Below are 27,906 nucleotides of genomic sequence, written 5' to 3' on the forward strand. Positions count from 1 at the left end.
TTATTATGATATGCTTTAACTTGCTATAACTCTGCTTTATAAATTTTATAAAGTAAAGTTACTTCCCTACTTTATAAATCACCATTACTGTGGAACCGGTTGGTGGTTAGAAAATTTTACTACTAACAAAGATACAAAAGTGGGCGGTAGGTATAAAAAGGTTGACTGCCCCTGGGATAGAGCATTGACCTGGGACCCTAAGGTCCCAGGTTTGAAACCTCAAGGTCTCCAGCTTGAGCATGGGGTGGCTGGCTTGAGCACAGGATCATCAACATGATCGCAAGGTCACTGGCTTAGCTGAAGGCCCCCGCCCCCAGGCATGTATGAAAAGCAATCATTGAAAGCTAAAGTGATGCAACCACGAATTGATGCTTCTCAACTCTTTCTCCTTTCCTGTCGATCTCCCTCTCTTAAAGAAAAAAATATGGGGGGGGGGGTGTAAAGAAAACCAAATAAAAGGTGATGGTGGACAATTTGACTTTGGGTGATGGGTATACAATATAATCAAATGTCAAAATGATCTGGAGATGTTTTCTCTAAATATATGTACTCTGGTTAAACAATGTCCCCTCATTAAAATTAATTGTCTTAATAAAATTATAAAATTAAAAAAATAAATAAACCTGGGAAAATATATATAATTAAGAGAACTTAAGCAGAATTAGTTTCAGATCAAGACCAGATGTCTTAATGTTTGTGTCTGTTCTAAATATAAATGAATTCTATCGAAAGGAGCCTCCCAGGACAAGTAGAGGGACAGACAGGCTGTGTAACTCCTTGTGAACAACCTAACGTAACCAGCATGATTGAGTCCTCTTCATGGCTGAAGTTTTTTGTTTATTGAGGCATTTTATTGTAAGAATTCACTGTAACAATGGACTCATTTTCACTTTACTTAATAGTATAAATATATAATAAAAAAGAGTTGCTGTAAAAATTATGCCCGGTTGTTCAAACTCTGTGCTGCCAACTTTCTGACCTACTTGTGATACTTCTACCCGAGCTCTCCAGCTTACTGGGCATTCAGATGCTCCCCACACTGGGCCCTCCCTGAGGGCCTTGCTCTGTTGTACCTGGCTCATGCATACCACTTTCCTTAGACTCTTGTTCATGGGCACTTCCACTCACATTTTCACTAGATTAAAGTTTCAATCTTTGCCTGACCAGGCGGTGGCGCAGTGGATAGAGCGTAGGACTGGGATGAGGAGGACCCAGATTTGAGACCCCGAGGTCACCAGCTTGAGCCCGGGTTCATTTGGTTTGAGCAAAAAAGCTCACCAGCTTGGACCCAAGGTTGCTGGCTCCAGCAAGGGGTTACTCGGTCTGATGAAGGCCCGCAGTCAAGGCACATATGAGAGAGCAGTCAATGAACAACTAAGGTGTCGCAACGAAGAACTAATAATTGATGCTTCTCATCTCTCTCCATTCCTGTCTGTCTGTCCCTCTCTCTGACTCTCTCTGTCTCTATTAAAAAAAAAAAAAAAAAGTTTCAATCTTTGAGGGTAGGGAACTTGCCTTGCCCAGCAGTAGCAACTAGCCACAGTTTATTGAAAATGGCAGAATTCAGAATGGATTTAATCCCATTGAGTAACACTTGTTGCACATAATTAAAATTATCTTTGAATTGTTTAATTTGATGTATCCTTTAGACATAGCCTTTGTGAGTGGTTTTTTAGCTTCCTTGCATTGGATGGAATTTTTTTTTTTTTTTTTTTCAAAAAAACTATTTTAAAAAACTAATTAGATTTCACCTAAGTAATGAGATCTAGGTGATTTTATTGTAAAAATAAGATCTGTGTGCTGAATGTTTCTTTGTTCTTTAAAGTCTTACCTTTTAATCTCTTGAACAGCTTGACTTCCCTTTTATTTGGTTAGCAGTTTGGGAAATACTATTTTGTTCATAAACTAGGCTGATAAAGTACCTAGTATATCTCAGAGCATTCAGTTTCCTGGGGAGTTACCATACCTGTATACCCTCTGTGTGGGTGTGTTTTTAAGGAATAGAATATACATTAAAAGCTCACTACAGGTGTATCTTAGTCTTTGAATATAAAAGTGCTTAATTTTCAGTCAGTGTTTTAAATTCACTTATTAGTAGGATCAGAAGAAGTGCAAAGCAGTAGAGTTATGATTAATAAAGTAACACAAAGTCTTAAAATAGTATATACAAAAAGTGTACTATTTACTACCAAAAAAATGTTCTCTAAATTACATGGATACAAAGTTGATTGTATTTCCTATTGATCTTCCTTCCTCCATAGAGTTTTTCGATCTTTAAATGGGAAATATTGAAATATAGGAATTTGAATGATTCTAAACCTCATTTTTTCAGGAAGATCTCAGTGAACATGTAGTTCAGGGGGATGCTCTTCCTGGACATGTGGGTACAGCGTGCCTCTTGTCATCCACCATCGCTGAGAGTGGGAAGAGTGCTGGGATCCTCACTCTTCCCATCATGAGCAGAAATTCCAGAAAAACAATTGGCAAAGTGAGAGGTAAGCCTGGAGACACAGGGTGGCCCTTTACAAATAAGCAAAGATTAAGTTAAAATTTTTATTAGTTTCAAATTGAGCTTTTGAGAATGGTAAAAATTAGAGATTTGTTTTAGAAAACTAATGTAATAACAACAAAGATATATCTTTGAATTTTCTGGAAGCTTCCCTTTGAATCAGTTTTGACTTGTTGATTTTTTCCTACTTGATAGTGATTAATAGGGCTAGTTTGAGTGGTATTTAAATGTAATTGAGCTCATTATGGTATTTTTAATTGTATTTCTTTTTGTCCCTCCCCTCATTTTTTTTCCTGCAAAAGTTGACTATATAATTATTAAGCCATTACCAGGGTACAGTTGTGACATGAAATCTTCATTTTCCAAGTATTGGAAGCCAAGAATACCATTGGATGTTGGACATCGAGGCGCAGGGAATTCTACAACAACTGCTCAGTAGGTTCAGTATTTGAGTGGCATTAGCATTTGGTAGCTCAAACTTGATAATGTTAAATTGATTTGACTGAAAAAAGGTCAAATGATTCTTTTATTATTACCCTGGAATTTAAATTTAATTTGATAATTCGAGTTTCCAATTCAAATTAGAGACTAGCTCTCTTCTAAGATTCTGGTTAGTGTTTTTAATATTCTACTGAACTGATGATGAGAGAGGTTAAAACTAGAAAGCCACTCCCCAGAGGGGAGGAAAGTAGGGAAATGGGCGAAGAAGGTCAGGAGGGATAAGAGGTACAAACTTCCAGTTACAAAATAAGCCATGGGAATGTAGTGTACAGTAGTGGTCCCAACCTTTTTGGGCCACGGACCGGTTTAATATCAGAAAATATTTTCACGGGACCGGCCTTTAGGGTGGGACGGATAAATGTATCACGTGACCGAGACAAGCGTCAAGAGTGAGTCTTAGATGGATGTAACAGGGAATCTGGTCATTTTTTAAAAATAAAACATCGTTCAGACTTAAATATAAATAAAACGGAAATAATGTAAGTTATTTATTTTTTCTCTGTGTACTGGTACCAAATGGTCCACAGACCAGTACTGGTCCGCGGCCCGGGGGTTGGGGACCACTGGTGTACAGCACAAGGAAGATAGTCGATAATATCATAATAACTTTGCACAAGGACAGTTACTAAACTTATTGTGGCAATCATATCAAGAGATACATAAATGTTGAATCATTGTGTTGTACATCTGAAACTAATATAATATTGTAGGCCAACTACACTTTATTAAAATTAAAAAAAAAAACTACTACTAGAAAGCCAGGAGAAAAAGCTTAATGCTTAGTCAGCTTGATGACATCAGCGTGTCTGTATTGCAGTCCTGACTCAGCATGTTGCCCTCTCTGGGTGTCAGTGTCGTCTCCTGTTCTCAGTCTAGTTTCCATACTTCCACCCATTGGTGTGTCAGCCTTTTATCCCAGTCCCCAGTCTGCCAGTGTTAAATCATCTGAGGCTTCATTACAAGGAGCAAGTTTCTGTGTCTACTACCTCATGCCATTGCAAAGGTTCTTTTCCTGAATTGGTCACCTCACTTGGGGAGGTTGTGTTGGTATACAATATATCTGTATTCAGCTTGTAAATACTTAAAATTTATGGAATAAATGCATACACTGACCAGGTGATGGTCATAGTCTTTTGGGGATGGCAAAATTAGTCTCAGAATAAAAAATAAGTACTGTTTCTATTGTTCAAAATATAGCTGGCTTTATCACATTTGTTTTATTTTTCCTATAGTTTATGATAACAATATTTATATATATTTCTTTCAGGCTTGCTAAAGTTCAAGAAAATACTATTGCTTCTTTAAGAAATGCTGCTAGTCATGTAAGTAAACCTCTTCTTTTTTTTTTTTTTTTTAACAGCTTCGGGGTATTGGTCCAAAGGTAGAAACAAAGGTAGAAAATACGTAGAGAAATGTGAGTCTGGAGTCTTCTCCAGTCTACATTAATAAGTTAAAAGGGGAATTATTTTGTTTCTGAACATGTTTCTAAGTGAAGATGAAGTATCTTTAGAGGTTTATATTTAGATTCATGGTGGAATTATAAGCCTCCTTCTTTTTGAAATAACAAATTTTGAGTGAGGCAAGAAAATGTTCCCCATTATGCACTGGTTTTCATCAGCTGAATAATGTGCTCATTCAGATGCTTACTTTGGGAATAATGCTTATAGAAGGATTTGATAGTGATTTTATATAACACTTTTAAAAAGTCTTGTCAGTTAACATCCTGCATACCAGTTTATGTTAAATTTTTTAACTCTCTTTATCTAATTATAACAGATTAAAGTCTTTTTTTTAGCTTTTAGCTTTTTTTCAGCAACAGCAAGTTGACATTTTTAATTCAGAACCTGAGATTCCCCTTTTTCCTCCCATTCCTCTGCACCTGATTAAAAGCCTCATGTTTCAGTTAAACTAGGGGGTTATGGAGTAACTCAGTCTTTTATTTCCACTTTACCAGTGTCCTGCACATGCTCTAAACTTTGCTTTTTAAAAATAGTCCAGAAAGAAAACTTGATTCATCAGATGTTTAACTTGATCACTTATAAATGAGCAAACGTCTATTCTAAGACATACTTTTTTCATATTTTAGAATCTCTAAAATTGGGATGGGTTTTACAAGCTTCTTTAGCTTTTCATCAAGGCTTGATTGGCAGCGGTATATTTTCCTTCGTGATACATAAAATGATGCATTTTATAATTCATGACATCTTTGATTATCTGAATTATTGAAATGTTTTTAAATATTAATAGTGGATAGTGTCTTTGTCTTGAAAGGATGATACTAAATCTTTATGTTTGGGCTATAGTTTATTTGGAACGAGTTTTAATTCATTGTAGCTAGCTAATCTAAATCTTGTTTTATTAGCCGTAAGCACATGAGGACCCCTGTAAGAGAACTTGCATAGTAGGGTCACTGCTTTTTGAGAGAGGATTTCATTAAGCCTTTTCCTTTGTAGCTCATATGGATCACATTTTAGAATGTTTTATGCTAGTTACTAATGGCTGGTTTGTGTGCTTTGTTTTAATGTTAAAAACATCATTGAAGAGGTTTTGGTCTAGTATTGCCTTATTTCCTAAACTCACACATGAATTTTGGGATCAGATTTTATCTCTTAGTAAAATTATTTCATAAAATGTAATGAGCATGTCAAATTAAACTTTTAAACTAGAAAGCTATAATTTAATATGTTTAATCATTACAATTATTTGGAGATGGTATGGTTCGTTTTCTTAGGTAGAAATGGCTTGTGTCATTGTCTTGTTTATAGTAACAGAAGGAGGGAGCTAAGCTTATTTTCTGCTTCAGAAGTCAAGGAACCCCTTGAGTCTGTTATCCATGTTTACTCCAGAGCTGAGCAAGGGGTAGAAACAAACCATCCATTCTTACCCAGTAGTACTTCTCTGGGCCAGAGCAACATCACAGAACTCGCAGCCTTTGTTATCGTTGATCCCAGCTGGCTTCCTTCCAGTGAACGTGCAAATTTGTATGTCAAATTATGCTTCAGCGTTTACATGGATTAATTCATGTAGCAGAATGGATCTGACTTTTCAAAATATATCCTTAACTCTAATTCTTGTCCTCCTTTTTCTGTCCAGGCTTCTATCAGGAAGTTTGTCATGTGCGTCATTTGTGTTTCCCATTTCTGCTTTCTCTGTCTTTTCAGCAGCAATTGGGGTTTCTTCTTTAATCTGGTTACAGAGGTTTTGCTATGAAAGGCTGTAGTGTTATGCTCTGTTGTACAAAGGGGCAGATCTAAGAGGCTTCCACTTATTCTTTTCCCCACCAGCAACAGTCTATAAAGGCAATCAGGTGTAAGGAGCCTGTGCTCCAGGCCCCTGCTAAGCTCCGTTTTTGCTGATAGCAGTGGCAGAAGTGACCGCCAGACGGAGGCCTTCACAGAGGGCCCCAGGGCATGTTCAAGTGGATCAGTGCCCATTTTTGCCATGAAAAATTGCTGTGCCATTACAAAAAGAAAAATACTTATAATCGTTTTAAGAGAAGAAATTACTTTTTAGGATAAAGCTTAAAGTATAGCATTAAATAATTCATGAGGAAGTTTTATGTTTTTGTGTACAGGTCTATGATTTTACATAACTATTCTACATAACAAATTTCTTAGGTCCTTGTAGTTTTATATGTATTATAAACCACTTGTTTCATTTATTTCTGTCAGGGTGCAGCCTTTGTAGAATTTGATGTACATCTTTCAAAAGATTTTGTGCCTGTGGTGTATCATGACCTCACCTGTTGTTTGACTATGAAAAAGGTATGTTGAAATTCTTTCATTAAAAAAATAAATACATGCTGAGACCAGCTCAGCAATGGGTATGCATGAAAGGAAGGTGCTGCTAGACTTAAGAAAAAATACTCAAGACACAACATAAAGAAACGGTGGGTACAGGGGACTCCCAGTCTCCAGGACTGAGAGCCCAGATTTTTGCAGCCTCATCGTATTTATTCGTTTCTTTACTCATCAAGCAAATTAGCAGAGCATGGGTCCAGGTGCAGAGAGGGATGATTAATACCTTTCTTGTATGCAGGAAATGGCTATAGAGATCAGCTGTTTCCTTTAAACAATCTTATCAGTGCTTGCCGGGGCAGCGTTCTGCCCCCACAGGACTTGGCGTTCCAAAGTCCACACCAAAGACTTGTCTCAGGGCGGCATCCTAATCTCCGGCCGTTTTCCTACAGATGCATAGACACATAGGTAGGTAGGTAGTTATTAAATAGAGTTGGCCAATTCATTTTCATGGTAAGTTACTGCCTTTCCTCGCTTCTCTCAGGTTCCTACAGCATTGAGTTTCATTTAGTTGTGTACTCATTAGTCACTTTTCATGCATATCCTGACCAGGGACTGAACCTGTGACCTCAGTACACCCAGATGACTCTATCCACTGAGCTACCCAGCCAGGGTTGTATATATTTTTAGTTTTAATTTTTAAGGTGGTATTTTTCAGTAAAACAAGTAGTTCAGAAGATAATGAGATAAATATAAATTTTCCTTTCTCCTTGGCCCCGCTTCTTACTCTTACTAGTTTCTTACATATTTTCCAAGAAAAACTTTATGCATATACAGGATCATGCCGTAAGTACATGAATAGTATAAAAGTAATAGATTTTAGTATACAGTATAATGTAGCCTAGATATGTGGTAAATAAAACATGTGTAGGATGACAGAAAATAGAGGAGGTCGCTGAACCCCTGGCTATGTTTTCAGTGTGTCCTCACTGCCATGGCTTGCTCCCAGCTGTTGATTTCTCCCAGGCACTACCACTTACATTAAAGACAAAAGCCAGAATATAAAAGCTGAGGGTGGTAAGTAAGAAGGGTTCCTCTACATGGCTCACTATAGTTACCAGACAGTTGTTCTTATCATGCAGTGAATTAAGATATTAGGTCTGTCTAGGATAAACATTCAGTAATAATTTGGGGCCCATTTTTCTCTTTATTTCCTGTTCAGAAATTTGATGCTGATCCAGTCGAATTATTTGAAATTCCAGTCAAGGAATTAACATTTGACCAACTCCAGTTGTTAAAGGTAGTAATAATAAGCATAAAATGTAAATTCTCTTTTAATTTTAATACTTTTTGTACTTGTCTGTAAATGGTAACAGTCTCTTTGCACATGGAAATATTCAGCATGTGTAGAGCATATTCTTTGGTTGTCTGTTCTATTAGGAAGAATAGGTTTGTGCTAATCCATTTCTCTTCTCTGTTTTCACGGACCCCACTGGTTTGGACATACATAAAAGGGCTGGACTGTATAAGCCTTTGGAGGCCATAGGGGTTATCCCTTCTCATCCATAATCTTAAGTTGCCTCTGGTCTGCTTTAGCTCTTCTTTATATTACTCACTATTTTACAATTGGCCTTTTATGCTATTGTTCACTTTATACTTATGTTACTATCTAATACACAAGATCTTTGTGTATTTTGTTATACCATGTAATTTTGTATGATCCCTCTTTCTATTCCAATTAGATACCTAATAAATGGTTGATTGAGAATAGATGGTTTCCTAACTTAAGAGTTTTTGTATTCTTCCCTACTTGGGTATTTGATTATGATCTTGTGTGTGCATGAACATATAAAGCATATACAATGGTTAGTGCTTATTCTTATTAAACTTATAATTCTACATTTAATAGTTTTCTCTAACTCTTCAAGTTGTAGTTCTTCATAAACTATCTTCATAAACTAAGCCTTATTTTAGTAATTGCATTTTGTGTGTGTTTTCCAGCTTTCTCATGTGACTGCACTAAAATCTAAAGATTTAAGAGGTATGTACAAATATGGAAACACTTTCATAGTTAGCACATGTATGGTATTTCCTTATCCATTTTGGGTTCCTCAGAGCTTGTTTTGCTACAAAATCCATTTGTCATTCCACCTACTTTCTACTCATGGACTTAATAGCATATGCTATTCATTTGAGGCTGGATGTATTCTTTTTTAACCCTTTATTTTTGTGTATGTCCTGTCTCTTCAACTAGACTGTAAACCTCTCAAAGGTGGGGAAAATGGTTTTATATATTCTCTGAACCATTTACAGTATTCTGCATATAGTAGGTACTCATTAGATGTTTATCTGCTTGTGATAACAGCATAGTTGGGATGCCTGTATGAAAAAATTGTAAAGGGCTTAAAGACTCCAACGGTTGTCCCCAGAGCACAAATATGACCTAATAGGCTTATAACTATTTTATAACTATTCATAATAAAATTAATTTCACCTTTATTCAACTGAAAAATTTTACATAATTTTCTTTGAATTTGTAGTACATTTGGCTTTTTTATATTTTTTATAAAATGAAAGGTTTGATATTAATTTTTTTTCTCTTTTGGGAAAAAAGTTTTGCGTGTCTCAAGATGGAATCTATTTTGGATTAACATAATGGTAACCAAAGTACATTACTAGGTATAGAGTCTCTTAATTTCTAACGTTTGAGCTGATTTTTGTATTTCAAATAGTCTTAGCAAAATAACATAGCTCTTACTTTCATTGAAAAATAACAAATCATTGTTTATAACTATTTTTAAAGTAGCATTACAACTTCTTAAAGAAAATAATCACTGTTGGGTTCACAAACTATAGTGTTTCTATTAAATGTTACAAACTAGTCTTCAAAAATGATGCTTATTTTTAAAAATCACGTGTTTACTGGTTAAAAATAATACAAGAGCTTTCAAATATTACATATGAATTACATCCAAAAGGATTTCATAATTACTTAAGCATGTTGTTTTTTGCCTTAAGAATTTAGGAAAAAATCTTAGTGATAAAATAGTTTTATCTGCTGAGTTTTTATAATTTAAATTTTCAGAATGTGTGGTTGAGGAAGAAAATTCGTTTTCTGAAAATCAGCCATTTCCTTCTCTTAAGACGGTAAGTTCCTTAGGAAAATTAGGGTAAGGCTATCTCATTAATTGTTATATCCAAATAATTAATTTTAGTCTTTTAAATGGGCACTAAAAAGGTAATATTAATATAAACTTGTCATCAATGCTTTTTAGAGAAGTTAAATTCTTATGTGGTGAACCTATGCTACCTTTTATAAATATATATATATATTGATTGATTTTAGAGAGAGGGAGGGAGAGAGAGAAGCATCGATGTGTTGTCCACTTCTTTATGCACTCATTGCTTGATTCTTGTATGGGCCGAACCCCTGACCTTGGTATATCAGTACAATGTTCTATACAATTGAGCTACGTTTTTTATTTTATTTTATGTTTTGCTACCTTTTTTAAAAAAAGAGTAACTCATCTGCTCAAATGAATAAAAACTCCCACCTCAATTGGTTAATTTGGTAAGAATAGCAAACTTACGTATTTCTGTACATAAACAAGAAGGAGGGGCAAGGGATGGGAGGGAGATGTGATGGTGAGGAGACGTTTTTACAATATTTTTAACTATTACTTAGCTTTTGGAGAGACATGAGATTCTCCAAAGAAAATAAGTACACTGGTTACTTGAAATGAGACACAGATTTGAAGAATTTACTCTGAAAAAGTATAACAAAAATTTGTATGAGGATTTAAAAACTGGACCCAAATTATACAGAATTCATCTGACAGCATACAACAAGCCCTCACATGGACACTAGACATTCTTAGCCATGCTGGGTCTGCTTTTTATCCTACTGGCTCCATTTCCTAACTTCTACTCTTCTCCCTTGTCTTTTCTTGGTGATACCATCTATAGCAGATTTCTTAGGCAAAAATAGGTCGTTTCAATTTATCACGATTATTCACCTTACAAAAAGGATGCTACAAAAGCTCCTAAAATGGATGTGTCCTAGTGCATTTAAAATACGACTTGCATAGGCCCTGGCCGGTTGGCTCAGCGGTAGAGCGTCGGCCTGGCGTGCGGGGGACCCAGGTTCGATTCCCAGCCAGGGCACATAGGAGAAGCGCCCATTTGCTTCTCCACACCCCCCCCCCCCTTCCTCTCTGTCTCTCTCTTCCCCTCCTGCAGCCAAGGCTCCATTGGAGCAAAGATGGCCCGGGCGCTGGGGATGGCTCCTTGGCCTCTGCCCCAGGCGCTAGAGTGGCTCTGGTCACGGCAGAGCGATGCCCCGGAGGGGCAGAGCATCGCCCCCTGGTGGGCAGAGCGTCTTGCCCCTGGTGGGCGTGCCAGGTGGATCCCGGTCGGGCGCATGCAGGAGTCTGTCTGACTGTCTCTCCTCATTACCAGCTTCAGAAAAATACAAAAAAAAAAAAAAATACGACTTGCATAATTCTTCAGGTATTTATGAAGCCCAGTGAAGTAAAGTCATTCTTTCTAGTCCACAATTCTGAACATTTGGTTTCTTAGAAATCTCGATTCCTAAACTTGTGACATCCTAGATCAGAAAAACAGTTTTTAAAAAAATTGTGAAAGGTTTGACATTTGCTTAGCCAAACAAGTTAAACACACACACTCATTTATTAGCTCACTTTGCCATCATTTTAATTAAATCACAGATAAATTTTAAAACCAAAAAGGTTCATATGCAATATTAGTATGAAAGAGGATCTTTCTGCACATATACCATTGTCCTTATTTTTCTAATTTTGCATTAGTCCATTAAAAAATGTAACAGTCAAAAAAAATGTAACAGTCATATTAAGTAAATATGGTTAAAAATATCAAAGAAAAAAGTCAAAGCCCCATATGAAATTGAATACAAACTCTTTTAGGTCCTGTGTACTTCTCATGTAGCAGTTAGTATAGACCCAGGGCTAGATCCCAGGTCACCAGACTTCCAGGCTATGTTCTTACTATTTGTTCTGTTTGTATGCTTTATTTGCTGTTATAAAATCAAATACCATATACATGATAAATGATTTCTAAACTTTCAAAATAAATTGAAGTTGAAAACATAATCTGTTTCAAATTCACTTTGCCCTGAGCATTTTGATGTATATGCCTGGCCTTCATGTTTGAAGACTAAACAGTCAGGTAGGTTTGAAGACTAAACAGTAGGTTAATAACCAGGCTTTATATTGTCAATTTGATTTCCTGGGTACAGTGCCAAAATGGTCTCATTGCAGTGTCTTGATAACTTAGTTTAGATAAGTTGACACCACATTATTTGTTTATTTATATAGTCATGGACATATTTATGAGCCTTGGCATAATTTTTTATTTATTGATAATATCTCTTCAGGGAATTATCAACATGGTATTGTTAAACATCACTACCTTCAAAAGAAGCTAGGTAGGAACCATGGTTTGCCATAAAACCATCATAGTATAGTAGATTGGTATACTTGAATGAAATTCAGAAAACATGACAAATGTCTTTAATCTTTGAGGTCGCCCAAATTATTACAGCTCACTTTGGAAATCTAATAGTAATGGTGAAAAGATTAAGACTACTGCTTTTGCTGTTTAATTATATTTGACTCTCTTTAATTAACTTAATCAACGAGGTTGTCAGTTTGAGTATGAGAAAAGATAGCGGTTTATGCTGGAGGCACAAAACATTTTACCCTTACTAGTGATATGTTTTCTTACAGATTGATTTTTGTAGTAATTTGGTTTTCCTTTTTTTTCTCTTATTCTGTTGTTCATCTCACTGGGAAAAAAACCAAATTTCACCACCAACAAACAAAACTCTAGGTTTTAGAGGTTTTGCCAGAAGATGTAGGGTTTAACATAGAAATAAAGTGGATCTGCCAACAAAGGGTAAGTAATTCTCCATGTAACATGTTCTTCTTCCCCATCCCCCTTTTTCTTTAAATGCATTTATTCCTGTCTCATTCTTTTAATGCAGTAAGTGAAACTGAAAACTCATTGTGGCTTCTTCCAGTAAGCACAGTGCATTAAGACCTTTTTAATAAAGTATATTTTATACTTATGCCAATATGTGAGTACTTAAAAGCAGTGATGAATGTATTAGAGTAGAAATGTCCATTTACATGTGTCTCGGCACATGTACATGGGTGGTTTCTGGACATACTTATAGGGTGAGCAGTGAGAACACAAAACATCCTGGAGAGTCAGACCTCTATAACTCTGATTAGTTTCTGTTTTATCCCCCTCATTTAGACACATTTATTTTTCTAGATGAAATGCATGTTTATTTTATTTATATATTTACTTACTTTTTAAAAAAAATCTTAAGTGAGAAGTGGGGAAGCAGAGAGACAGACTCCCGCATGCCCCCCAACCCGGGATCCACCTAGCAAGTCCCCTACCGGGCGATGCTCTGCTCATCTGGGGCCATTGCTCCATTGCTTGGTAACAGAGCTATTTTAGCATCTGAAGTACAGCCATGGAGCCATCCTCAGCACCTGGAGCCAACTTGTTCCAACCATGCTATGGCTGCGGGAGGGAGGGAGGGAGAGAGAGAGAGAGAGATGAGAAGGGGAGGGGTGGAGAAGCAGGTGGTCGCTTCTTCTGTGTGCCCTGACCAGGAATTGAACCGAGGCCAATACTCTACCACTGAGCCAACCAGCCAGGGCTGATAGTCACATATTTTAAATAATTTCCTAAACAGTTTTCTGTTAAGTGCTATTAGCTAGTAATAATTAACCCCCAAAAAAGAAATTTCTGCAAATTATTTTAAATCATTTCTGGGTTTAGTCCTTTTATTTGACTTACATATTGGAAAGCTGCTATGGGCCAGGCATTTTCTGGGTACTGGGGTCAAGTAGTGAACAAAACAGAATAAAGCCTCCTCTTCTTGGAATTTATATCCTAGTCAAGGAGAACAACTATTGAATGTATCAGATGAGAATATGTATAAAAGGGTGCATGGTAAGAGGGTTAGTTGGGGTGGGGGCGTTAGAAGTACCTCATTCAGGTATCATGATTGAGCAATCAGAATAATATTCTGGAATTTGTTTTGGTCAGAAAAATCGTATAATGCCCTCAAATAATGCCTTCTAAGTAACCAGTTCTGATAAGCTGGTCCTGGTTAGTGTAGCAAGTGCTCAGCTAAAGTAATTTTTAGTTTTCTGAGCTTTTTTATTTTAATGCATAAATTATTTTTATCTTAATGAATGTTTTAATTAGCATTTAATTAAAATATTTAATATTTGAATAGCAACAAGACTCTTGGTATCTTAGGTATATCTAGAGAATTATTTTTATTATTTCCTCAGGGTACTTGATATGCCTGAGATCCAAAGAATGAGATCTTTTTTTTTTTTTTTTTTTTGTATTTTTCCGAAGTTGGAAACGGGGAGGCAGTCAGACAGACTCCCGCCAGGATCCACCCGGCATGCCCACCAGGGGGCGATGCTCAGCCCATCTTGGGGGTCGCTCTGCCACAATCTGAGCCATTCTAGCGCCTGAGGCAGAGGCCACAGAGCCATCCTCAGTGCCCCGGGCAAACTTTGCTCCAATGGAGCCTTGGCTGCGGGAGGGGAAGAGAGAGACAGAGAGGAAGGAGAGGGGGAGGGGTGGAGAAGCAGATGGGCACTTCTCCTGTGTGCCCTGGCCGGGAATCGAACCTGGGACTCCTGCACGCCAGGCTGACGCTCTACCACTGGAGCCAACCGGCCAGGGCAAGAATGAGATCTTTAACTAATAATTCAAAATTAACCAGGGTGGTTTGTTTTGTTTTGAATGAGTTAGCAAACGAAGTGGAGTCCTTTTGTCCTAGTTTATGAAGAATATATAAAAATATTTCAGTAGTCACAATTTCAGTTTCCAGAATTTTAGCTTTTATTTTGTTAACTTAATAAAACAAAAGCCTATTGATGGTATAATTGCTTTGTGGATGTGTGTCTATTCCTGAACTGTGATAGCTGCCCTGTCTCAGAGTAGCTGCGTGGTCATGGGCAAGTCACTTCATCTTTTTGGCCCTTTGTTTTTCTCATCTGTAAAATAAGTCAAATTAGATGTTCTCAAGATTTTTTTCTAGCACTGGTTCTAGGGTATTTAATGGTTTTTGTTTTCTTATTTATTCTACATAGGATGGAGTGTGGGATGGTAACTTATCAACATACTTTGACATGAATCTGTTTTTGGATATAATTTTAAAAACTGTCTTAGAAAATTCTGGGAAGAGGAGAATAGTGTTTTCTTCATTCGATGCAGATATTTGCACAATGTAAGTAATACTCAGTTTTTTCTCCAATGCTCTTAGATTATAACTAAGACTTAAGGTACAAAGATTATGGTGGGGTTGCCCAGATTTCACCCTTGACTTGTCCTCTTGCTCAAGTTACGTATATTCCCACTTCCCTTCAGGACTGTCTGCTGGGGTGAACCTCCACTCCTGTGGACGCCACACCCACTGGGTCCTAGTGCCTTGTGCCCTATGTTGAATGTAACATATTCTTTACCAGGTTGTAAGTCCTGGAGGGCTTTTCTATTGGTCATTTCTGAGAAAATTTTAGCTCTTGTATAGAATAATTCAAATTTTTAAATTTTTTATTGAAAGGCAATATGTACATGTTAATAGTGGTTATATCTCAGTAATGAAATTATGCTTTGGGGGAGTTTCTTTATATATTTAATATTTTCTAATGTTTCAAAACAATATACTATAATTATTTCCCCAATGAAAGGTATTTTTTAAATTGTTTCTTTTAGGGTTCGGCATAAGCAGAACAAATACCCCATATTATTTTTGACTCAAGGAAAGTCTGATATCTACCCTGAACTCATGGACCTCAGATCTCGGACAACTCCTATCGCAATGAGTTTTGCACAGTTTGAAAATCTACTAGTAAGTTATGTTTTAACTTCTTAATTTTTATTTCTGAAAAGTATTTTAGAGCAGCAGTAAATAAAGTTTTGTGTTACTTAATTTTGACCTATGTATAACAAGCAGATAGTTCTACTTAAAAATGAAGGTATTAGATCTCAGATTCAAAAGCAGTTACATAAACCAAAAATATATTTCTTTTTGGCCTAGGTTAAGTAAGTTTTGTAGTTTAGTTTTGTAGTTGAGTAGATTTTTTTATGAGTCATCTAAAATGGCTAGACTGTAAGCTTGCTTGGCAAAGTAAGATGTGTGAGAAAAAACTGTAACCTTTCTTCCCCTGCCCACTCTGCTTTGGAGAGCGCTGATGTAGAGTATGACCATTTAGCATTTGCAGTTAATCAGTTACTCATTCCTGAATCACTTATTTTTCTTCCATTAGGGGATAAATGCACATAGTGAAGACCTGCTCAGAAACCCATCCTACATTCAAGAGGCAAAAGCTAAGGGACTAGTCATATTCTGCTGGGGTGATGACACCAACGATCCCGAAAACAGGAAGAAACTGAAGGAATTTGGAGTTAATGGTCTGATTTATGATAGGTATTTTTTTTTCATGAACAATTTTCACGGACTGTTAGGGAAAAAGTAGCTTTCAGTTTATAAAATTATAAATAATATTAAACTTAAGTTAAAATTCTGTAGTTCAAACTGAGGTTTATCTTAACATTTTTCAAACTTTAGAATATACCACAATCTTGGGAAGCTTATTCAAGTGACTGACCCTAAATCACGTTGAGGTGGGAGGACTGTCTGCCCCAGACCTCTTCTCTATCTGCACCAACTTTCTTGATGATCTCATCCAATTCTGTGGCTTTTCATACCTGTGTATGTCACTAAATTTTTGTATCTCCAACTCAGACCTTTCCCTGACCTTTAAACTTTTATATCCAGCTATCAACACCTGTCCTTCCTATAGGCTTCCTGCTTTCTTTTTTTTTTTTTTTTAACTTTACTGATTTTAGCAAGAGAGGAATGGAAAGAGAGAGACAGGAACATCTGTTCCCTTATGTGCACTGACGGGGGATCAAGCCCACAACCTCTGTGTTTTGGGATGATGCGCTAAGCAATGGAGCAATCCGGCCAGGGCTGCTTCCTGATTTCAGTGTAAATGACAACTCTGCCTTTCCAGTTTCTCAAGGAAAATTCTTGGAGTCTTTCATGACTCTGTTCTTGATCTCATTCCTAAATTCTGTCAAACAAAATCTTGATTTTGAGCTACCTCATTTTTCACATGGGTTACTGAAGGAGCTGGCTCACTGACCACTGCCTCTACCTCTCTGCTGTCTGTCCTCTGCACAGCAGCCAGCGGGAGCCTGTTAAAGCTGAAGTCCGGTCATGTTACTGCTTAAAACTCCCCCACTGTTTGTGTGTCACCTAGGGTAAAATTCGAGGTTCTTACCCACACCCTACACCCCTCACACCCCCACTGTCACCATCTCAGCAAAGCTTTCCCTGAACGTATTCGGAGAACATCCTCCGCTCACAGTGCACTGTGGCTTTTCCCCGTAGCACTTACCCCATCTGACATGGAATATTTCACTTGTGCATTTTCTCCCTGGCTCCCCATTCCCAAACACCCAACACAGACGCTCCATGAGGGCAGGGCTCTGCCTGTTTTGTTCATTGCTGTAGCTCCAGAGATTAGAACAATGTATGGTATAGTGTAGGACTTCAAATGTTTGTTGAACAAATCTTTTTTATAAGCTCCCTGAGGGTTTATGTTGTAAGTATAAGAGTCCATAATCTGAGAAATGGAAAGGTTCCTTAGTATAAAGAAATGTGGAGTTAGACAGGATGTCATTTACTGTGCTTGTGATACTTGAGCAGCATTGTGCAAAGAGTAAGTGGTGCTACTCTTACCAGGCCTGCTTTATTTTATTATTTTATTTATTGATTATATGCAGAGAGAGAGAGAGAAAAGAAGTTATTTATGCATTCATGGGTTGATTCTTGCGTGTGCCCTGACCAGAGATCAAACCTGCAACCTTGGCACATCAGGATGATGCTGTAACCAACTGAGCTACCCAGCTAGGGCTTACCAGGCCTGCTTTAAAAAATACTTCCTTCAGATTTAGTTCATATTATTGCTTGTCCTACAAAGTTAATACTGTCTTAATAAAGCTTTTTTTTTTTCACTATTCTGTCTGAATGAGTCTGGTTTTAAAATTACAGCCCAGATAATGCCTTCTTAAATATATATTTGGTTAACTTTGCTGTGTGCAATATGTAATTAAAGAAAAATTAAAGTTTTAAATCAACAATTTGAAAGAAGTGTTTGCTTTAGTAAAATTTTGAAGAGTATGCCCTTGTTTCTTTGAGGAAGAGGAAAGAATGATTGCAAGTAATTGCAGGCAATAAAGTGTGCTGTGAGGCTATACCACGGATAGCCTGTAGGGGGTACAGGTTTGAGGCAGGTGCTCGGCTCAGGGCCTGCCTTGCTGGGAGCCGAGCACTGGCCTGTGGTGGGAACAGGAAGGTGCTGTGTGCTGGAAAAGGCCCTACAGCGAGTGTGTCTTTCCTGGCCTGCGGTCAGTAAGAGTAATTTTAAGGAATAGTTGGATTTCAGGTGTGATTAAATTTGCTTTGACAGGATTTGCAGTTTAGTCAGAGGCTAGATCATGAATCAGGGCAGGACTGTGTGGAAGGTGGGGCGGATTTTGAGTAGAACCCAGCAATGGAGCTAGGGTCTGATGACAGGTGAGGTGGAGCATGTTTGAGTTGGGTTTTACCCTTGAAAGGTTTTTATTTTTATTTTAATCAAGTACATATGTATGTATAAGTATATGTGTATATATGTGTATGTACATGTATACATATATTCATACACATTAATAACTTAAAATTACATTATATATAGTTTAAAAATTGAAATAAATTTTTTTCATTTTATTTTTTATTTTTTTTTATTAAATATTTTAAGATTATATTTCGAGCCCAGGAAAAATTGAAATAATTTTTAAAGCAGCAGTCCCCTGTTTCTGTCCCTCTATCTTGAGTTCCTGTGCCCCATTTTTTTTGCTCTTTATTCTGGTACGTAATGTGCTTTTGCTGTAATTTTTCATTATTGAATTCAGAGAGTACCCTGAAGGTTTTGAGTGATGAAGGATCCAGACCCTTCCGTCCATCTTCCCTGGGGAGAGCTGTGCGGGGGAGGGGGCTCCGTTTACCAGAAGCTAATCTGTTCTCTTCTTTCACAAAGGCTTTAACGTGCAGTAGATTTCCATTTCATCATGGTTTTGTGATATATTATCATATAAACTGGTACGTTTTATTTGCTGATATTTGGAGTTTTTGCATTTATGATAACGACTAACATGGCCTTTAATTTACCTTTCCTGAATGATTTGATTTTGGTGTGGAGATAATACTAGCTTCATAGAGTAAATTGGGCAGTGTCCCCTCTTACTATATAAAATTATGCCTGCTTAAGTAATTTTTAAAAATACCGTAACAAAATATATATACATACAGTAACAGACACCCATATTTTAAAGAACATTGTTGGATTTTGGGGTCCCCCACGTTCCTCCTCCTAACTCTATTCCCTTATCTCTTCCCTCAGATACGACTGCTTATCAAATTATTTTTCTCGGCCCTGGCCGGTTGGCTCAGCGGTAGAGCGTCGGCCTAGCGTGCGGAGGACCCGGGTTCGATTCCCGGCCAGGGCACACAGGAGAAGCGCCCATTTGCTTCTCCACCCCTCCGCCGCGCTTTCCTCTCTGTCTCTCTCTTCCCCTCCCGCAGCCAAGGCTCCATTGGAGCAAAGATGGCCCGGGCGCTGGGGATGGCTCTGTGGCTTATACCTCAGGCGCTAGAGTGGCTCTGGTCGCAACATGGCGACGCCCAGGATGGGCAGAGCATCGCCCCCTGGTGGGCAGAGCGTCGCCCCTGGTGGGCATGCCGGGTGGATCCCGGTCGGGCGCATGCGGGAGTCTGTCTGACTGTCTCTCCCTGTTTCCAAGCTTCAGAAAAATGAAAAAATAAAAAAAATAAAAAAAATAAAAATAAAAAAATTATTTTTCTCTTTCAAATTTTTTTTAATTCTTATTTCTGTCACTAAACTGTATCCCATTTAGGGGGTTTTTTTGTTTGTTTTTTGGGGTTTTTTAAATTAATTTTAATGGGGTGACATTGATAAATCAGGGTACATATGTTCAGAGAAAACAGCTCTAGGTTATTTTGCCATTTGCTTATGCTGCATTCCCATCACCCAAAGCCCATTTAGTTTTGCACGACTTTAATCTTTGTCTTTTTGTTGCATGTAGCTATAACTTGTTCATCTTCGTGGCTGTATCATATTGATGGTTGCATGTGTCCATGTCCACCACAATCGATCTATTTCATAACATTTTGGTGGTTGCCAAGTTTTTGCTGTCACAGTATTTACTGTAAACATCGTCAACCAGGTCTCCTAGAATGCATGTCTATGGTTTCTCCAGAGCAATGACTTTCAAACCTTTTTGACCCCAACTCAATTAAAAATGCATTTCACATTGCAACCCAGTGCACACATAGGTAAGTGTATGGACAAGCATTTCCTTTAGAATTTGAAAAGTATGTATTTCTCTATGTCACAATTCCAGTGTCACTATTGAGGATCATGAAACCATTTTAATTCTTATTCCCTCACATGTGGTTTCGTTTCCTGTCAGGAAGCTTGGAGAGTCTTTTTGTCACCAGTGCTCTAAAATTTCATAGAGACAGGTCTCAGGGGTCTGGTTTCACCCAGTGTGCTGGACCTTTGGTAGTCCTTTTAGTCTGTTCATACATGTCCTTGAAAATGCATAAAATTACATGAATTATTTCTTCAATTTTTATCCCTTCCATTTTTCTGAGGTTTTTTTTTTTTCCTTTATAAAATTCCTTTTGTTTGCATAGTATACACTGTATAGGACCAGACTTCTAATTCTAATCATTTTTTTTCTGTTATTCCTATTTCCTATCTTTGTCTTTGTACTCGACTTGGAAAGATCTCTTCAACCTTTCACCCATTCTGTTGAGGTCGCCACATCTGTCATTGTATTTTTAATTTCCAAAAACTGTCTTTTCAAAATGCCCTTTTTTCTGTGTAACATCCTGTCTTCATTTGAAAGCACTATTTCTCTGACAGCACAAAGGACTCTTCGTCCTCTCTTTTGGAATTTTCTTTTGCTATCTCACATGTTGAAAGTTTTTCTTGGATACTTGGAAATCCTTGGCTGCTTCTCAAGAAATGACTATCTAAAAAGCTTGCTGGAAGCTCGGAGTGTGTCAACTTGGATTTCACTGTGGGTGATGTGAGGGGCCTGTTTGGTTAGACTCCGATGTCACTAGATTTAGAACTTGACCTTTTGGCTGATCCGATTGCTCATAGAAGAATCTATATAAGCTTCCTAGAGGCTCAGGTCTGACTGCCAGGGTTCTTGGAGCAAAGTGAGGGAAGAGAGCAGGGAAGGGACGCATGCCCTGTGGGCAGCACTGGTTATATGTATGAACTGCTCTGATCCCTGGTGCTGGAGGAGGTTTTGTAAAATGTCCAGACCCTCACCTGGTCTTATCCTCCATTCCCGGAGATTTTCTGTTTCGTTCTTGAAATCCCCTCGCTCAGGATGGGGGATGAGCAGCACCCAGGGCAGGGAGTTGGGAGAAGGGAATTAACTGCCTGCTGCCCAGAGCCTTCAGCCCAGCCTCCCTGTTTCAGCCCCTTCCTCCCTCTCTCCTGTTCTGGGGGAATTTGGTCCTGCTTTTAACTCAGCCTTTTCCCTTTTTTCTCTGCTGGCTTGTGATGTGGCCTTTTCTATTCTGCTAACTGAAACCCTTGCTTACTTACCCATATGTTTTCCCGCTTCCAAAGGTTTGTGGCTGTGCCCCTGGTTTTCTCTATACTCATGGATTATTTTGTTTTTTAAATCCCTTTGCTTTATTTTTAACGGGATATGGGGGAAAGTGAAGTCAGGTGTTTCTGTTCAGTCTGATACCTTGATATATGCCTTCAGTGAACAGAAAGTCTGGTTTATAATAGTCAAGTATTTAATACAGTCTGCACATATTTTTATCTTGTTTATGAAATTCTTCCTCACTGTGATGTCATAAAGATTCGCTGTAATGCCTCATCTAAGTTGCCTGGCTTTCACATTCAGGTGTGAAAAGCCGTCTCTGCTGATCTGCAAGGTCAGTGCTGCCGACCTCACAGGGGAACAGCTGTAATCCACACGTTAGCATAGTTCTCGCCCAGGTGAGAAGTTCTCAGCTGGTCTTTGTGCTTTGAAGTCAGAACTGGGTATTAATTCCAACTCTGTCTCTAAATAGCTTCCTGTCTGTAAAAGGCGTTGCCAAGTAATTGACTTGGAGAGAAGATACTTGAAGAATCACTAGTAAACTACAGATTTCATTTTTTGATTCAGCTGCTTTCTCATCAGCTCTTTTTGTATTGAGGGTCAACAGGAAATTCTGCTCTTCTAGATTGTCAGAAAAACAGAAGAGAAATATTTTTAAATAGAATCAATTCTTACATCTTAAAAATAAGAGGAATTATAATTGGATGTTCTAGACATTCTGTAAATGAATTCTTCTAGAAAGGTTAAATCAGGCTGGTCTTAAGTAAGTCATAAAATTGCCCTATTTTATATGTCTTATGTTTGTTTCATCATAGGATATATGATTGGATGCCTGAACAGCCAAATATATTCCAAGTGGAGCAGTTGGAACGCCTGAAGCAAGAATTGCCAGAGCTTAAGAGCTGTCTGTGTCCCACTGTTAGCCGCTTTGTCCCCTCGTCTATGTGTGGGGAGCCGGGCATCCACGTGGATGCCAACGGCATTGACAGCATGGACAGTGCCTAGTGTGTGTTGGGCAGAGGCCATCGGGGCATGCGCCGTTGTTCTAGGCTTCACTCTCCATTGAGCACTGTTCATTATGCCTTTAGGTTTCTCAGTCCAATGAAGCAATAATGAAGTATTTTACTGTTTCACTGCAGTTCTTGCTAGAATTTCAAGTATGCTATTTAAATCACTTGGCCAGGTATAATTACCAGTCAGCCTTTTTACAATGAGAAAATTTATTGGTTGGTAAATATTTTAAACTAAATATGTAAATGGATAATATTAAACAGATGTCCATTAAAAGCATAGCACTTTGAAATTAACTGTATAAACATCTCATTTTTACTCTTACAAGTTTTCATTCAATCAGGTCTGAATCATTTAGCACTTGAGGAGCATGACTATGCATAATTATACCTGACCACGAGAAAATAAGTACCTCAAATGCATGCATTTGCACTGGTGATCCAACTGCACAAGCTTGTGCCATCTGTGTATATATGTATTTTTTACATGGGTTGACATGCACATATACCATTTTCATTCAGTATGGACTTGAGGCTGCTGCCATTTTCCCACTCAACCAAACCAATGCCTGTGTAAACCTGGGGGTGATCCTTGAAAACTTGTTTCAAAAGTTGTTTTGCATAAATGTTCAGATTTCAGAATGCTGCAGGGTAATTTGATGTCTAAAATAGAAGTATGTATTGCAGACTTAGTAGCATAGATCATTATGTATTATTCTATTGAATGCATGCTTTAGGTTTCAAGCATGAGATTGTACTCGTTTACTTTAAGTCCTTGCATCTGTGGTGCTAGGTGAGTGTGAGAAGGTGTCAAGGACTGAAAATATTTTGTTGCCTAAAAGAAAAGCCCATTTGTGGGCTTTCTAAATATTATTTTAAGTCTCTCTCACTACCTATTACACACTGTTGCTTTATGGATTTGTGTGTGTGTGTGTGGTACAGAAGTTAAATCCCCATGCAGAAAAATAAATGTCCTGAATTCTCATGTTGTTATTCTTTTATTGGTTAATGTATATCATACATGTAATTTATTGAGAGATGCAGAGGATCTGACTAAATGTATATGCATGTTTTGAGTGTTACGCAAAGGTTTCTTTCATTAGAACAGATTGTTTTGGCATAACTGTAATTTAAGAATGAATGTTAAATAAAATACACAGATTTATTTTCTTCATTATAAAATGAAGTTGCAAGAAGGTATTACTTTTGCAGAATTGGTTCAATAATATTATCATGAAAAATTGGAATTCAGAGTCTACCATGAAGCAGTTGCTTATTTCATCTCCCTTTACTGCATGTTCTTCATTGGACCGTTCATTCATGTATTGACCTTTTGGAAGTAGCTGAAAACGTAAGGCTTGGAATTACACATTGTATCTTTTTTTTTTTTTAAGCCAAGCAGTGCAATTTAGTCAGATCTTAATTGTGTGAAGATAGGCTTTGAAATCCTATGGTATTGTGTTTAATACTGATATTTAATGGAGTTTTGGAAATTGAGTCTTTGCCAGGGTTCTATATATTTTTTCCACATTGAATGAGATTTCCCAACACTTTGGTGTGCATCAGGAACTTTTAGAAAACTCCTGAAAAAGAATTAGTTCTCTTCATCTGCAAACCTGCACAATACAGTATCATTACCTCCGGTAACATGATTAGCCAAATGTGTGCATTTCTAGTCCTGTTCATTGGCTCCTCCCCTATGCCTTTCAAGTTCCAGCTCCATTTTGAAAACTTGCAGATCATGAAGGGAGGAAGAGGAGGAGGGGGTGATGGGGGTGGGCTTCCTTAACATAGTAATTTGCTGAGAAGAGTTTACAGCCTCTCTGCTCACTTGCCTGTCTCTTCCTGACCTTATCAACCAGGTTTAGCAGATGATTAAAGCACAGCAAGCAGGGTCTCCCGTTTCTGTAGAACTAAGCCCAGGCTTCCGTATCACTTGTTTTTCTGCCTTGTGCACTCTGCTCCAGCACACCACCTGTGCGAGGCCCTTGCCGCCCGTGCGCCTACCCTGCTCCCTGTCAGTAGCCGTGTGCCCTCTGGAGAGGAGCCCTCAGCTTCCCACAAACACTTTCTCCTTGCCAAATTCATTTCTCCTTGAGCCATTGACTTCTCTCCCCTGAGCCTTTGCAAAACTCCTTCAGAAGGGTTAACTTTTGTACTTAGAGCCGTAGGGTCAGACCCTGATCACACCTTCCATCACGCACATTCTGGGTAGGCAGAGTGGACTACCAGGGTGCGGGCTCTTCAGCGGCGGGGACCTTGTCTTACTCATTTTTATTTCCACGGTAAATGGAACATAGTAGAAAATGTTGGAACTATTGAGATAATATTTATATCAAATATCCTTTTGAATTAAGAGATTCAGTTATATTTACTAAGAACGTAAACTTTGAATTGGTTTACATTTTGACAATTGGAATAGTTTATTGATGTCACAGAGGTATAATGTTAAATTATTTAATATTCTCTAGAAATTGAGTGAAGTGTTTGATGAGATGCCGCTCTTTGGTGTTTGCTCCTCTCTGGAATTATGTACTGTAGCTGGGTGTAAGTGTGAGGGACCCACGGCCACGGCCACCCTGTACCTCAGTCCTGTTGTGCCTCATGCTGCTTGTCTTCGCCCCCACCACCCCATGCTTACGCCTACCTCAGCCCTGCTGTCCTTGTCAGAAACGCCTCTGTCTTCCTCCAGTGTCCAGCTCAGGTGCCACCTGCTCCATAAAAGTGCCCTCAGCTTTTCATCAGAATCGCGATGCAAACAAGCGCAGACAACCTCTAAATCTCACGGCTTCGTTTTGCAGCAGCTGCTGTAATAAACCCAGAGAAGTTAACTGACCGTGTTGGGACTAGACCTGGGTTTCATGATGACACTGGTTCTTAAACTAGGCTGCCTTCCGAATTCTTGTGGCATTTGTTAGCATATGGTTTCTTATAGTCCATCTTCTTCTGTGCCTGTTATATTTCCCTAACAAGATTGTAAGCCCCTTAAGGGCAAGGGCTTCTTTGCATTTGGAGCACTACTGTAGTATTCTTTACTTAGTTCTGAACTAGATAAATAAATGGTGGTGGCAACAATCCTAGTTTCTTAATTTAGATTGTTTCACAGTATATAATTTTGTATGGCGTGCTTGGCCACATTGTAGTGTGTGCTCAGGTGTGCATGTGCGTTCCTGGTGTTTGCGTGTTTACACATGGAGCTCTCTCTCCACCCCGGATGGTTGAGGTCACATATTTGATGGGTAACTATAAACCAATCTTCTGCTTCGTGCTGAACGAGAACCAGTGTGGGAATAAGTGAAGACAGTTATAGGACAGGGTTTGGTTTCCTCCCGGGCCTGGTTGCCCCTGGTTGCAGTACACCTCAGTCCTGCAGCTGGTGGCCTGGTAGTAAAGAGAGTCTGCCATGGGTGACCTGTGGGCTGGCTGTCTCATTAGTCCTGATGGACCGTCAGGCCCTTTGTGCCTTGCTGCTTTCTTTTCGCAGCTTGACTGCATTTTGTCTTTCACATTAACGCTGGTTTGGTGCTTAGGTTGACTGTGGGGTCCTGTTCATTTAATTTGGATAGAACTGACTTACGCTCACATTTTAGGTTCGGGTCATGTACTTTTGGTATAGAAAGCAAAGTATATTGGAAATGGTGCATTATTTTGGTGTTCCTGAGTGGAAATTAATTCACATATAATCTCTTAGTGGGTTTATATAGTTTGAGAAATAGATTTGAATATTTAAAATGCAAGAGAGCATGTGATTAAGACCTTATGGGCATGTTGCAATTGAGGAGAGAGCCTGGGATGGAACAAAGATTCATGACCCTCTCAAGCTCCTACAGAACAGGGTAGAGGTCAGTTGCTGTGAAGGCCGTTTGGGGCATAGCTCTGTAATCTCAGAGGCCAGGGTAGGATTCATGTCTGCTCAGGGAGAATGAAGAAGCCATCCCGACAATGAAGAGGGTATTTGAATGTCAGCGGCTTTACATCCTTGTAGGAGGCGGACTGTATCTACCTTACCCTATCTATAGCATTTTAAATATTAGGCTATATTCCTCATTTTCATTATTTCTAATTGATTGATTATGTCCATCTGATTTTATTTCATTCCTTTTTATTAAGTTTATGGTTCTTTTTTAACAGAAATGTAACTTTCATTTATCTCTTTAAATATTTGCCATATAATTTCTTTTATCCTTCTCAGACTCCTCTGGAATGAATTCTTGTTCTGATTTTGTTGATTTTATTGGCTGTCTTAACTCTGAGGTTCCTTGTGTATTTTGGGGTTTCAGTATGCAAGATCATGTTTTTGTTCCTTTCCCTCCCTCTTTCAACCTCTCCGATGGGCTGTAGTTGCTTCCCTTATGAGCCTCAAGCTTCCAGGTGTATGATTACACCTGATAATTAATGCCCATAAGGACACTTCAGATATTGCACCCCACCCCAGAGTTGCTGGGTGGCATCATTTTGATTTCTGGTTCAATGAGATTGTGTGTTTGTATATATACATATGCACACTTCCACACACATTATATATATAGCTATACACATACAGGGGGTCCTCGGGTTACGACACAGTTCTGTTCCTACAACAGTGACATAACCTGAATTTTGGTGTAAGTCGAAGCACACCCCTAGCCTAAGTCACTTACCTATCCTAACACAGTTGTAAAATCATAATCTAGAACAGAAAAATACAATTAAGCCACAGGGAAAGGACATAAATTACTGTACACTGTACTATAGTAACAAAAATGAGTTTTTAAAAAATCCCTTACCTTTATTCCTGTGGTTGGCTGGCACACTGGAAGGGCCATTGCAAAGTGGGAGAGAGTGACCTATTGGGAGGAGGAAGCTGGAGAGGCAGGAGAACCTGCAGAAGGTGCTGGAGATACTGGGTCAGGTGAATCAGGATTGCCTAAGGAGCATGCAGGAGACGCTGGAGATGATTCTACCTGTACTACAGGTGTTTCGTCTTGAGAAGCAGCTGATGTAGAGGGTACAGGATCTGTTGCAGGCCTTTCAGCCTTCTTAAAGAATTGTTTCAGGCTAGTCTGGAAGGTTAATAATATCTTCTCTTCCAAAATCAGCCTTAACACTCATGTCTCAATTTTTTAAAGTTTTTATGGGAGTGAGCATCGTAAACTCGAAACGTATGTTGAGACTGTCATAACCCAAGGACCCCCTCTATCTATGTCTGTATATATCTGTAGTTTTCTCTTTTTGTAGTCTGCTCATTTTTCCTGTGTATTAAAAATCCCACCATCCCAGAAGACTGTGTTCAGAAGACTGTTGTAGGTTTCTTCGGGGGGGGGGGGGTGCAGAACTAGTGAGGTGTTTGTAGTGGAACAGCCCACCTCTTACGTTTGGGAGTAGC

The 27,906-nt window shown here is 38.4% G+C and overlaps 1 protein-coding gene across 3 annotated transcripts in view; it reads left to right on the forward strand.

Annotated features, from left to right (window-relative positions):
- The window catches only part of GPCPD1 (glycerophosphocholine phosphodiesterase 1), a 53,449-nt gene extending 29,726 nt beyond the window's left edge, over positions 1–23,723 (forward strand). For 2 of the 3 annotated variants that reach the window (XM_066387234.1, XM_066387235.1), the window contains exons 9-20: positions 2,333–2,495; positions 2,812–2,944; positions 4,278–4,332; positions 6,682–6,774; positions 7,970–8,047; positions 8,749–8,788; positions 9,833–9,894; positions 12,616–12,681; positions 14,919–15,055; positions 15,541–15,676; positions 16,095–16,255; positions 22,347–23,723. In XM_066387234.1, the coding sequence (XP_066243331.1) occupies positions 2,333–2,495; positions 2,812–2,944; positions 4,278–4,332; positions 6,682–6,774; positions 7,970–8,047; positions 8,749–8,788; positions 9,833–9,894; positions 12,616–12,681; positions 14,919–15,055; positions 15,541–15,676; positions 16,095–16,255; positions 22,347–22,536 (1,314 nt within the window). In that variant the 3' untranslated portion in view covers positions 22,537–23,723. Of the gene's footprint in view, positions 1–2,332; positions 2,496–2,811; positions 2,945–4,277; positions 4,333–6,681; positions 6,775–7,969; positions 8,048–8,748; positions 8,789–9,832; positions 9,895–12,615; positions 12,682–14,918; positions 15,056–15,540; positions 15,677–16,094; positions 16,256–18,914; positions 18,977–22,346 lie in introns of all 3 variants that reach the window. The other variant, XR_010751741.1, reaches the window with a different exon arrangement.
- Positions 23,724–27,906: the final 4,183 nt, after the last annotated feature.

Source organism: Saccopteryx leptura, chromosome 5 (genome assembly GCF_036850995.1).
Source record: "Saccopteryx leptura isolate mSacLep1 chromosome 5, mSacLep1_pri_phased_curated, whole genome shotgun sequence".
NCBI classification, from domain to species: domain Eukaryota; kingdom Metazoa; phylum Chordata; class Mammalia; order Chiroptera; family Emballonuridae; genus Saccopteryx; species Saccopteryx leptura.